At 34.1% G+C, this 13,165-nt stretch overlaps 1 protein-coding gene across 1 annotated transcript in view; it reads left to right on the top strand.

Annotated features, from left to right (window-relative positions):
• The window catches only part of LOC149800411 (C2 domain-containing protein 3-like), a 132,578-nt gene that overhangs the window by 45,755 nt on the left and 73,658 nt on the right, over positions 1 to 13,165 (top strand). Inside the window, exons 14-18 of the mRNA XM_089960050.1 lie at positions 249 to 367; positions 3,536 to 3,700; positions 5,641 to 5,827; positions 6,277 to 6,470; positions 9,002 to 9,122. Coding sequence (XP_089816176.1) covers positions 249 to 367; positions 3,536 to 3,700; positions 5,641 to 5,827; positions 6,277 to 6,470; positions 9,002 to 9,122 — 786 coding nt within the window. The remainder of the gene's footprint in view (positions 1 to 248; positions 368 to 3,535; positions 3,701 to 5,640; positions 5,828 to 6,276; positions 6,471 to 9,001; positions 9,123 to 13,165) is intronic.

Raw genomic sequence — 13,165 nt, 5'->3', positions numbered from 1 at the left:
TCTTCCATTTGAATAACACCTAAGTGAAAAGTATATTGTAAAAAAGTCACTATATAATAGGTGATATGTTCGGCATGATGATATTAAAACAATGGAAATGTCTTTTTAACTTAATTTTTATTTTAAAATTTGTCTGAAGAAAAGCATGATTGACAAAATCTGTTAAATGATAAAAAGTGAAGGCAAATGGTTTACCCTAACCCTGAAAATGGCCAGTTTAGTAATTCAACTTTCCTGCATGTCTTCAGTGGTAACCTTTGGTCACAGATCTGTGTTTCCTGTGATGTTTGATGGAAATACAGTGGAGCAGTGGTGGAGGACGGCACTTGTTTTCAAAATCTTCACACGATCTGCAGGACAGAAAGTGGTATGTAAATTTTATCATTTGGAAAATAATTTCATATTTTATTTCCAGAGAGCACAATGAAGTCCTAACTATTTAGATCTGGATAATCCAAAATATTTGATTCATCCGAACCAATACAATGCCCTCAGTTTGAATATCAACATATTTGGTTATCCAGTTGTTAAGACACTATGATTTTTAACTAAGTATGAGAAAAGGCAAAGCAAAAGGTTTGTAAAGTTATACAGATAATTTATTTCCCTAGACTACATAGTGAAAATTTAAAAAGAATTTGCAGTGTTGTGAATTAAATCCCATACAGTCACAATAGTTCTGTCACAAATAAAAAAGCATAGAGTATTCAGAATAAATCCCAGTGTTGTTTGGAACGCATTTCAGTATTGAATGTGCTGGTGTGTTAGTAACCTTGAATGTGCTAAGGTGCCAACTGTCTTGATGTATTGCATTCATGTAATCCAAAATGTTCTTGAATGAATTCAGAATGATCCCAAACTAGTGTTTTAGTCTGAAAATATTACTGAGCACTTTGTAATTCCATCAAATTTAAATAAATCCTCTCAGATAGTATCTGATACACAATTTAAACTGTTTCCACTAAGACTAATGTTAAGATATGGAACGAGTAATTCTGAAATAAACAGCATCTCCATCTGACCTATGTTGCAGTATGATTTTGAAGAAACTGCTCAGTAGAATTAGGCCAAATGTAACTGAACACATCCTGGCCTTGACCTTTTTATATTTGACAAATGATGCTGATGTGTGATCAGATGTGGACAAGGATACAAAAATTGGAGAAACTTTGAAACAGTTTTTTCAGAACATATGCAATCAGCAGCTTTGGAAAAAATCTCAACAGAAAGCATCAGGCTGTAAAATTATTGGTCTGTTGCTCTTGCATTTGGTTATTAGGCAAATATTAGGATGTGAGTGGTCTCAGGTTCACAATGGGATCTTATTATTAGCTATCTCAGTTCTGGAGGCTGACTCATCTATCACAGCTGCACATGAATATTCAAACCTGAACTCATCCCCTTCTGTTGATGAATGTAATGACTTGCAGCCTGCTGAATCCCAAATGCTCAAATTTTAGATTTATATATTACCCAAGACCCAGAAAATCTGGAAATGGTCCTACCCATTTTCATAAAAATAAGTGTTTAATGGGTCCAACCTCACTTTTTTGTTGGACTGCATCTACGAAAATCCTAGTTCATGCACCTCTGTGGCCTGAGTGAGTTTGCATAATCCAGGTTCTGTTATAGTACAAGAAACAGTTCCATGCATTATTTTATTCCATGTTGAATTTTATTTTTTACCAGTTATAATTTACACAAAGTTAGGCATATGATTTAAAAGAACATGAATGTATTTTGTTGTGGATACTATGATGTTTTTACCTTTTACTTTCATTATTTCCTATTTTTACTGGGAATTTTCTTATACCAGTTACCATAACTGCATATACTGTAATCTAGAAAGTTTTGAATGAAAATGAACTGTTTTGTAGTATTTTATATTGTAATGAAGAAAATAATACATATGCAGCTGAACTGGTTTTTTTTTTGTTGTTTTTTTAATTAAATCTGATTACACAAAATTCAGGTAGTAAAACCAGATTTGAGGATGCAGTCAACTTGAAACATCCATATAGGATCAGCAATTATTAGTATTGTCACATTGGTAGTAATGTGCTTCACTGACTTATAGCTTTAGTAATGTTTCAAGAACATTTATGTACATCCATTTAATATTCAGATGTTAAGGGTAATACATAGATATCTGGTGCTGGCGAGCTTACAAAAAAATACAGACAAGACAAATTCTCAAGAGTAATTGTAACACATTGTGACTTAACAAAATGTATACTGAGAAATATTTCTGTATTAGGTGACATTGTGACATAACAAAAGATATACTGAGAAATATTTCTGTATTAGGTGTGACATAACAAAAGATATACTGAGAAATATTTCTGTATTAGGTGTGGCATAACAAAAGATATACTGAGAAAAATTTCTGTATTAGGTGTGACATAACAAAAGATATACTGAGAAATATTTCTGTATTAGGTGTGACATAAAAGATATACTGAGAAATATTTCTGTATTAGGTGTGACATAACAAAAGATATACTGAGAAATATTTCTGTATTAGGTGTGACATAACAAAAGATATACTGAAAAATATTTCTGTTATTAGGAGATTTTCACTAGTGATGTGGCATACAACATTGGAAAATTTAGAGTTCACAAAATGATGCAACAGCTTGAAATTTCAACTTGTATTTTCCACAATAAATTTGCATTTTGCAAGCATTACATTTGATCTGTGGATTTGCTTCTTTAACTCTGTTTTTTAGATTCCTTTATTGATATAAATCCCAAATACACTAAGTCTTTAGTTTTTAAGTTCTACCATTGTTGTAGGTGCTATAGTAGAAACAACATAGCGATCATTTTGGCATTCTTGTGTGTATCCTAATGTATGTTTGTAGATCTGTTCTTTCCTCTATTTGTCATCCACACCCTCGATTGAGCTAATGTTAATTTATATTTTCTTTAACTGCCTTTTTTTTGTCAGTCCCATCGTATCCCATCTTCTTTGGTTTTGGAATGTAACTTGACTGTACACTTACCTGTATCTTGTATCATCCTGGTTCTTTTCTTGAATTGACGATATTTTCCTTTTTTTTTTCACATTAAGTTTGAGATGAACCTTGATATTAAAATTTCAGCTATGCGACAAGTTTCTCACATGCTGTTGTTCGGTAAGATGCCAAATCATCTAAAATAGGTTATTTTGACCTAGATTTCATTCTTCATTGACTTTAAGTTTTGCATTTTGATCAATTTTTTGTGTATTATTGTTCAAAGAGTTATTGGAATTGATGTTAATGTGTCTTGGTGGGTGTGACACTTTTCCACCAAAAGTGGATCACTATAACCTCTTTCATTTTTAAGCTGGGTGACAGGCTTGATATGTAGGCCAAAGATAGCTTTTTGTCCATTAGCAGAACTTTAGATTAATGCAGTAAATTTTACATTAATTTTGCCAAATTAATTTTGTGTTCAGATTTGTGCAGGCCTGTTTTTTTTACACCTGTTATTATAATCAGGACTTTATTGTTTCATGATTCTTTTTAATCAAACAAAATCACTTTTTCAGCCCACTCTGATTGGTAGCAGTGGTCTTCCTCTCAAGTTGATTTTGAAATCTGAGAATCTACAGGTGAACCAGGATGTAGAGGTGCGGGAGAGTCAGAAAAATACATCCCTTAATGGCTCCCACACCAGGTTACATGACCAGGAAGGACTCATTGGGAATCTTAGGGTTAGTGAAACAAAATAATTGCAAATAGAAAAATCTTTGATGCATATTATTTTTGTTTATCATTATACAATTTGTGTTAGTCTGAAACTTTCACTGTTTCTTATGAATTTCTTAAGGTATTTATGAAATGCCTTTCATTAGGGATTATTATTCCATGTGGCATATAGCATTATTAGTCATTCTTTCTGTCCATTCATATACTTGTTTTTCTACCTGCCACAAATCTTGATTTCACAACTTTGCTTGCATTTGTTATATTGAATTTCATAGTCATGTTCAGAACATGGTCTGCAGTTTTGCTTTTTTCTTGTAACAATTGTTTTTATTTTCTTCTCCCAAGTTGTGACTTTTTGTTCCAAAATAGCTCTTGTTGCAGTTACATGTGATTTGTGATCACATTTCTACTCTTTCAGTTAAAATGAAAAAAACCCAGAGCACTTAGACTGTTACATTCATTCTTGATATATGCATGAACTTGTAAGTACATATAAACAGTTGATAGTCCTTGATGTATGCTTCCAGTTTGGTCCTGTCCCTACATTCACAGATCTGTTCTGAAAAGTTTATTACTAAGGTTGCATAAAGACCATTAAATGCAGACAATTGTAATTTGGTTGGTATATTTGTTATCACATGTAGATCACCTGATTTGATATTCAGGCCAATTTTTCAGGTTTAATGCTTTTTTTTATTCTATAGGATTTAGAACTTTTTGGACAAAGTGCCATCTTTGCATGTTAAAAAATAGACATGCTTGTATTCACATGTAGATAACATGAGTAGATTTTAAGGCTACTGCAGCAGTTTTTCAATTTGTTACCAATTTTTCTATTTTAATTTGTGCTTTTTTGTCAAATACCTTGTTAGCATGTTGAATAAACCACTTGAGGTGGGCAAACTAAATTTGTTAAGCTTGTTTCTTTTCATGTTGCATAAAACCATTTGGTGCAGGAAAACTAAATTTGGTAAGCTTGTTTCTTTTCATGTTGATCAAAACCACTTGAGGCAGGCAAACTAAATTTGGTAAGCTTGTTTCTTTTCATGTGAAGATGACCTGAATAAATATTCATGCCATTGTAGCAACTTTAAAAACTTCTTCACATATTTCTGAATTGTTTGGTTGTAGATACTTTTTATGAAATTGCTAATTTGATTAAGCAAAGCAACATATTTATTTGCGTATGTAGATCACCTGGGAGATTTTCATCCTTTATATTATTGACATCGACTTGTTACGTGCTTGCCATTTAATGGAGTATATTATACTCTGACCCTCTCTGTCCATTTATGTGGTAAACCTTATGTCATTTTGTATATCTCCGAGGCTGGAGCAATTTATGTATGGATGGCATTCAGAATCGTGGTGGTGCAGCTAGTGTCACAGTTTTTGGTGACTTGCCATGAAAATTTTAAATTCTCTGGTCATCTCCTGAGTATGTGCTTGTTGACAAATCACCTTACTCTTGACATTTTTATTAGAGTTATATCCCAGTTGTCTTGTAGAATCACACAATCTTGTTAGTGCAGTTAGACCTGCAGTATTTTATGGATTGTCATTAAGCTTAATAAATACTATGGTAAAAGCAGAAGGTATGTGTTTTTAAAAAAGAATCACTTTGCTTCAACAATTTACTTTGGAGTTATTGCCCTTGTTTTCTTGTATCTATTATGACACAATGTCATGAGCACAACTAGTCACAAAGGTTTTGATGGAATGACATGATATTATAGTTAGGGTTTTTTTGGTGAACAAGGTCACCACCTAAAGAAGCATTATCAGAAAATCACTTTGCTCCTGCATCTTTTGTTGGAGTTATGGCCTCTTGTTTGTCTTGTATCTTAATGCAGTCAGTCACACGTTCTTGTTAGCACATATAGGCCCTGAGATTTTGAAGTTAAGTTAAACTCAATCAAATGATTTACATTTTACATTCCTATAGTTGGTGATTGAACTGGCATCTGATCACAGAGACTTTCAAACTGCCTTAGCAAAGACCAGGCTAGCAGAGATGACAGGAAAGGTCAAAATAGTACCTATCCCCCAGTCCAACCCAGCTCCCAAGCCCCCACTTCCCACCACTCCTCGAGACAATGGAAAAAGAGTTCCCACAGTTCTAAAAGAGCAAGGTATGCTTCCACTTACCCTGAATATTTTTCTAGAGGAATATTGTATTTCTGGAAATAAACTTTTGCAAAGTTACTTCGTAAAAGATGTTGTTTTTCCTCCCAGTATGATCAGGATGCCTTCTTTCTCTCCAAAAAACCAAAATAATATTTCAGCTAACAATACAGACATTGGAGAAAAAATATTTAAATTATTTTTAATATAGCCAAAGTTAAACAACCTTCTCAGCTTTTAGTACATTCAAAGCCTTAATCTTATTTTGATACATGAAAACTAGAAAGGCTTTGTGTGAGATATTTTGTTTACACTGACCTTTGGTGATTTGTATTCACAATAACGACCCTCTTGAAAATGTTATTTGCACCATCAAAGACAACTACACTATCCAAGATAATTGACAAATACTTCTCTTTGTTTTCTTTAATTCTTTTTGATTGTATTGTTGTTTCAGAAATCCAGACATATGATTTCCACCAGCCACAAAAACCATTAGTGCCCTCTAGTCAACCTGTGACTAACCCACATTTTGAGTCACAGAAGGATTCAAACTGGGACATGACTCTACAACAATCACAAAGTATTCAGTCAGTTTACTCCAACCAGCTGTCAAATCTACACATGAATCCTTTACAAGTAAATCCAGAGGTAAAGGTTAATTCATTTTTTGCTAATACATGTCAGTGGAGGAGAAATGGCAAAAGTTAAATCTTCTATTTAAATTAAAATTAAAACATTAAAAAGTTAAATCTTCTATCTTAAGCACAACAATATTGATTCATTGTTCTAACATACTTAAACAGCTGACAGCAAATGGATATTTATACAGTAAAACCTGTTATGAGAGACCACCCCTTCCGAAAATCAAATCAGTCTCTCAAGACAGGTGGTCTCCCATAAGAGGTGTGTGAAATTGGACAGTTTCCAGGGTCAATAGTTAGCATTGCTGAAGAAGAAAATATACCCATACTCACTATACATGTATCGTATACCTCTCTCTCATCTGGGGAATTTCCATCATTTCTCAAAATTGCCATTGTAAAGCCTCTGCTGAAGGCACCAACACTAGACCATAATGATTTAAAGAACTACCGCCCAGTTTCTAATCTCCCATTCATATAAAAAATCTTAGAAAAGGTTGTTCTATCCCAGCTTGTATCTCATCTCAGTTCAAACAGTCTTTTTAGAAATGTACAATCTGCATATTGCCCTTGCCACAGTACTGAAACTACTCTTCTAAAAGTAGTTAATGACATTCTCTCTGCTTTGGATAGCGGAAAGATTCAGTCCTCACCCTTCTTGATTTGTCTGCAGCATTTGACACAATAGACCATGATATATTACTTCACCGTCTCCAGCATGTATTTGGCATTCATCATACAGCCTTAATGTGGTTCAAGTCCTACTTGGTCAACAGGACACAAATTGTGTCTGCAAATGGAATACACTCCAGCCCAGTTAATCTATGTTGTGGTGTTCCACAGGGGTCTGTTCTTGGACCTGTTCTCTTCATTCTATACACTCAGTGGCTCTCAAGTGTCATTGAATATCATCCAGTGTCTCACTAATTGTATGCTGATGACACCCAAATATACAAATCTAGCCACTCATCTGAAGTTAATGCTACCATCCAAGGTGTAGAGAGGTGCATTTCTATGTGAAATCGTGGATGACTTGTAACAAGCTGCAGATGAATGATGATAAAACTGAGGCCATTCTGATCACAACACAAAGACTTTCTCATTCACATCCTTTACCTCAAACAATAAATATCAGCAACACCAACATTAAATTCACACAGTCAGTACGAAACCTAGGTGTTACTCTGGATAGTACTTTTTCATTGCACCAACATGTCATGAACATATGCAAGGCTGCATATCTTGAGCTGAGACGCATCAACTCCATTTGCAAATATCTTTCAGTTGATGCCACTAAAACATTTGTATGTTCATTAGTACTTTCAAGACTGGACTATTGTAACTCAATTCTGTCTGGTTCATCTCAGAATCTACTCCAGAAATTTAAAAAAGTTCAAAACACAGCTGCTCGGATCATGCTTAGAGTACCACGATCAGAGCACACCACCCCGCTGCTCTGTACCCTACACTGGCTATCCATTCGATCCAGAATCAAACACAAAATTTGTTCTCTGTGCTATGTTTCACTGACAGACTCCAGTCCAACATACCTATCCGACCTCACCCAGGTCTACACACCAGCAAGATACTTACGCTCCTCTTCTGACAATCGTATACTCATTGTTCCCACTATGAAAGCAAAGTTATATGGACAATGTTCTTTTGCATACCAGGGCCCAGCAACATGGAATGAATTACCCACTGAACTTAGACACAAATAGACATTGATCTCATTCATGATTGCTCTGAAAACTCACTTATTTCAACTGCAAGAACAAACTTAAAGACCTAATAATGTTTCCTACGTTAAACATTTTCCGTATGTTTTTTATGTTTTCTAATTTCATGGTGTTTGTTTTTGTAATCATATCATTATATATGTTTTTTATGTTATAGGTGTTGCCTAATGTTGTAAAGCGCTTAGAGCTTCTAAAGATTAGGCGTTATACAAAGTCCTCATTATTATTATTAATTATTATTATATCCTTTATTCATAAATCTTGCTAAATATTGCATGCATTCCTCTCAAAATAACTTTATACAATAAAGATATAGATCTGTCAAACAACGTGAATCAGATTTATATTTGAATATCACATGCTGACAGGAAATGGATGTTTATAGACTGTTATATTTATTACACTGCCACAACCATTCATATACGTGGTTACTGGTTTATTGTGTGCTTGTATTGAACAAGTGAAAATAATACACAAGGATGATTATAACTTTGCCTATGATAAACTAATTAGTTCGTTAAAACTTGATCATCAGGTTAAGGTTAATTTAAAAACGGTTGGAACCTGATTCTCGTGTCAAGGTATAATTGGTAATGCATCTGTACTTTAGCTTTAGAACTAAGTATTTTGTTATTTACTTTATGAATATGAAATAAGCATCTTCAAGACACGGAAATTAACAAATTAATTGAATATTAGGAAATGTTTAGTATGCCTGTAGATTACATCAAGATAACCATGACAACTTAAATTATTTGATATCCGATATATTTGTAAAATGTTTAATTCAATTTTTAAGTCCCAGACACTGCATTTCCTGCTTCTAATACCTGAAGGTAGAAACTTCACAGTTCAAGGGATACCATCCCTTCTCCATGCCAAGAGACATCCAATTTTTCCATCCCAACCACATTCTCAAGGTAAGCTTACATGTATTACCGTATATACTCACATATAACCCCATTCGCATATAAGCTGACCCCCCTCCAACTGAATATGTATTAACACTAAAAAGTGCATGACCTTTGTATAAGCCGACCCACAACTCTGAGGCATCAAAAGATGCATGTGGTAAGTTCTGAATACATTTATTTTGGCAAACTTGTATTAACAAAAATTATATGTATACTTCTCTCGGGGTTGGCATGTATGTTTAATAAAAAGAAATGGTATAAACATGTTTGAAAAGTAATTTATTTCATTTTCTGTTTCCTTATTGTTTCTGCCAAATTCAGATTTGTGTATAACTTGTTTGAATGATACAAAGAATAATACCTTTCCCTTTTGACTCAGTTATTGTATGTTTATGCAATATTGCATTGGACATTTTATATCAGTGTACCAGTAATTATGATTTTATTTTGCCTTGAATTTGTAAATACCTAACTCACTAAAATGTGATCTCAGTATGACAACATAATGAACAACATTACGGTTTGATTCAACACTCGCAATTAGGCTACTGAGCGTATTTACATAATGGCCCCGCCACATGTACATTATAGGTTTGAACAGTCACTGAATGAAGTACATTCCGCAGAATGAAGTACATCCCTTAGCGTCAAATCATGGGCACCACTGCACTAAACTTTAATGACAACTCAAAAATACAATAATGAAGTTTGAGAAATAATACTTAGAAAATTGTGCTGATTCCGTAAATGTTGAGTTTATAGTTTGCTTTGATGTAAGCAACCTTACACCATACCTGTCAACTATCGCACCAGGAGAGAAAAAAAGCAAAAAAAACAGATTTTTGGGGTCATTCCACATCTACCTCCCGATTTCATAATATCTCGAGATTCACTTCTTCACTAAATAGAATGTTAAGTTTAAACATTATTCACTTTAAAAAAAAAACAGAACAAAAAATAAAACATAAACCGTAACAAGAAAATTGTGCTGATTCCGTAAATGTTGAGTTTGTAGTTTGCTTTGATGTAAGCGACCTTACACCATACCAGCACCAGGAGGGAAAAACCCCTCAAAAAACTCCAGATTTTTGGGGTTGTTCCACATCTACCTCCTGATTTCATAATATCTCATGATTTGCTTCTTCACTAAATAGAATGTTAAGTGTAAACATTATTCACTTAAAAAAAATGTTTATAACCATCATAACATTACAAAAATCAGAAAATAAACCAGAACAAAAAATAAAACATAAACCTTAACAAGAAAATTATCAACAATTAATTTCAATCCCAAGAATGATCACTATGAATGCTGTAGCTCCATATACGATAGCGCCATTCCCACCAAAGAAGCATGAGTGAACACCTGGCATATTTATATCGCATATACAAACTTTAATTATCATGGTTAAATTAAAAGGAGGAATGAAAATACATGCTGTGCAGCATATGTGTCCTCAAAAAACTAATTCAGAATACGTTTGATAGTAAACAATACTAAATGCCTTATGAGTTGACAATAAGGAAATAAGGTTGAATATACGAGGTGAAAATAGTTACCACAGGTACAGTACCGTGAGGCTACCTATTTAGGCACCTTTTTGTTCAACAAAATTGGGCATCCTTTATATGCCAATCAATTGCTGGTACTTGCATAACACACAGTAGTTAGTGTAGAACATGGTGTTTTGGAATTATGATGGAGGACCAGTTGTTTTCACAAAAAAGTTGCATCGATATGGATTAACTTTTAATTAGTCATGCTGTCTTTTTTGCTTGTTTATTTAAGATTAAGCTTTAGTTATTGTGCAGTTTGGCCACAGCTGACCAGAATATGAAAATAGGACATATCCTGGGGGAAAATAAGGCACGTCATGGGGAGAAACGGCACATTCTTTGCGAATTTCACATATATTGGACCTGGAAGATAGGTCCATATATAGTAAAAACAATGCTTAAAAAATGCCATGAAAAAACTCCCATTTTTAGGCCTCAATCTCCCATTTTTTTTATTCAGTCTCCCTACCTGGCTTTTGAAAAGTTGACAGCTATTTCTTACACCCCATGTTTGCAAAACTACGGTAATTGTGCTATTATGGAATGAAAGGCAATTATACATCAGTGTACTGGTATAGTTACCGGTCAGAATACAAGCCAGTTTCAGGGGTTTAATGATTAACTGGCCTGTATTACTGTCGGAAAACAAAGACAAATCTACCAATTATCAACAAAGGAGATGCTGAAGCATCAAGCTTTGCTTTGTGTGGCAAGTTATGATGTTGTTCAGCCGAAACACAAAGCTAACATAGACTAACGATGATCTTAGTTGATCTGTAATGAGAATTTTAGCCTTTATTATTACCACTCTTCGTGAACATTTAAGTTATGCTGGTTATGTGCCTTGTACAATTAACGTGTGTACCTTTTTTATAAATATTATCTCATTTTGTAAAATTGCTTATATCATTGAAATTGAGTAACTCGTGAGCACATGATTCAACGTAAATGAAGGACTAGCTGAAATGTTATCTGGAAGAATGCAATTTGGTTGAAACAATGAATAAAGCAAAATCTGCATCTAATATGTTTGGGAGTAAATAAGGACTTGAGTGAAGCTATACATGCTTTGCACTGTGTAAGTACTGTACATTATAGAACAGCCTGGACTCCCCAGTAAACTCAACCAGCCCGAATATTTTGAATTCTGTATTTACCTTTATTTAATTTTGTGTTGGAGAAATAAAAAAATATGCACAAGCAAAATAATAACAAAATCAATCATAGTTCTTTATAACAGTTTATTGTCAGGACACCAAAAATGATTTTTTTTTTACATGCATGTCTTTGGACACGGAACAAATTATTTTTTCTTATCAAGATTTACAGCCATTACAGTAGGCAAAAAAAAGACTTAAAAACTGTCAAATTTAGACATTGGCCCATAGATAAGCCGATCCCCCTTTGTCCAGGCCTTTATTTTTTCCTAAATTATTCGGCTTATACACAAGTATATACAGTAAATAATTTCAAAAGTAAAAAAATAGAATTTAAAGAAAAACAGTAACACGATTTGGTGAAAAGGTACAAGATTTCAAGATAAGTATAAATATGTAGTTTACTTCACATATAATGAGAGCTGTTTAAACAAGAAATTGCACACAATAAGCATCTTCTAATTCCTCATCAGCATAGCTGCCAACCCTCACGAATTTGGCGTGAATTTCATGACTTTTTCAGCCATTCACGGATTCATGCCACAAGCCAATAATTCACGAATCCTCCAATTCTCAATTATTTTAAATCTTTAATAAAATAACCGATTTCCCGTTAAGCGCTAGTTGTGATATTCGCAGTTAACGGAACGGTCCGGTACTTCTGGTGGCAATATTAGTAGAACTACAGCCGATTGGTACAGTTGGCCCGGTAGCAAGCATTTTAGCATATTTTAATCTATATGTATAAGAGTAGTTTTACAAATGCATTTGAGAGAAACTGGGGCCTAACCAGAATTTTGGTCCGCGCATGCATCACCAACACTGATTTGAGTTACCATTCAGCATTGCATGTAAGATCTTGAAAATGTCTTCACCACCAAGGAAAAAGAAATGTATTGCTCAAAAAGTGAAGTTTAATTTGGAATATATCAAAAATTGGCAGTGCATTCTGCCATTAAACATTGATATACATCATGCTTTTTGCACTCAGTGTGCCACAAATTGTAATATTGGGCATGGTCTCAGAGATGACGCGAGGAAGCACATTGGTTGCAAAAAACACGTTGAAGTTGGGAAAATTAAGAATTCGCAAATTTCAGCTCTGGAATATTTTAAGCCATCGGCAGAAGACCTGCAAGCTACCAACACTGAAGCATCATTTGTGAGTTTTCTTGTCAAACACAATCTACCTTTATCAGCTGGAGACCATGCTAAACATTTGTTCTGACAAATGTTCCCGGACTCGAAAATTGCTTCCAAATTTTCCTGTGGAAGAACCAAAAGTGCTGCAGCTTCTGTGCATTCCTCACAGCAACTGTGACAGCGAAAGAGTAT

Source organism: Sinohyriopsis cumingii, chromosome 5 (genome assembly GCF_028554795.1).
Source record: "Sinohyriopsis cumingii isolate HCF-2022 chromosome 5, ASM2855479v2, whole genome shotgun sequence".
NCBI lineage: Eukaryota > Metazoa > Mollusca > Bivalvia > Unionida > Unionidae > Sinohyriopsis > Sinohyriopsis cumingii.
This window is presented reverse-complemented; position numbering and strand designations above follow the sequence as displayed.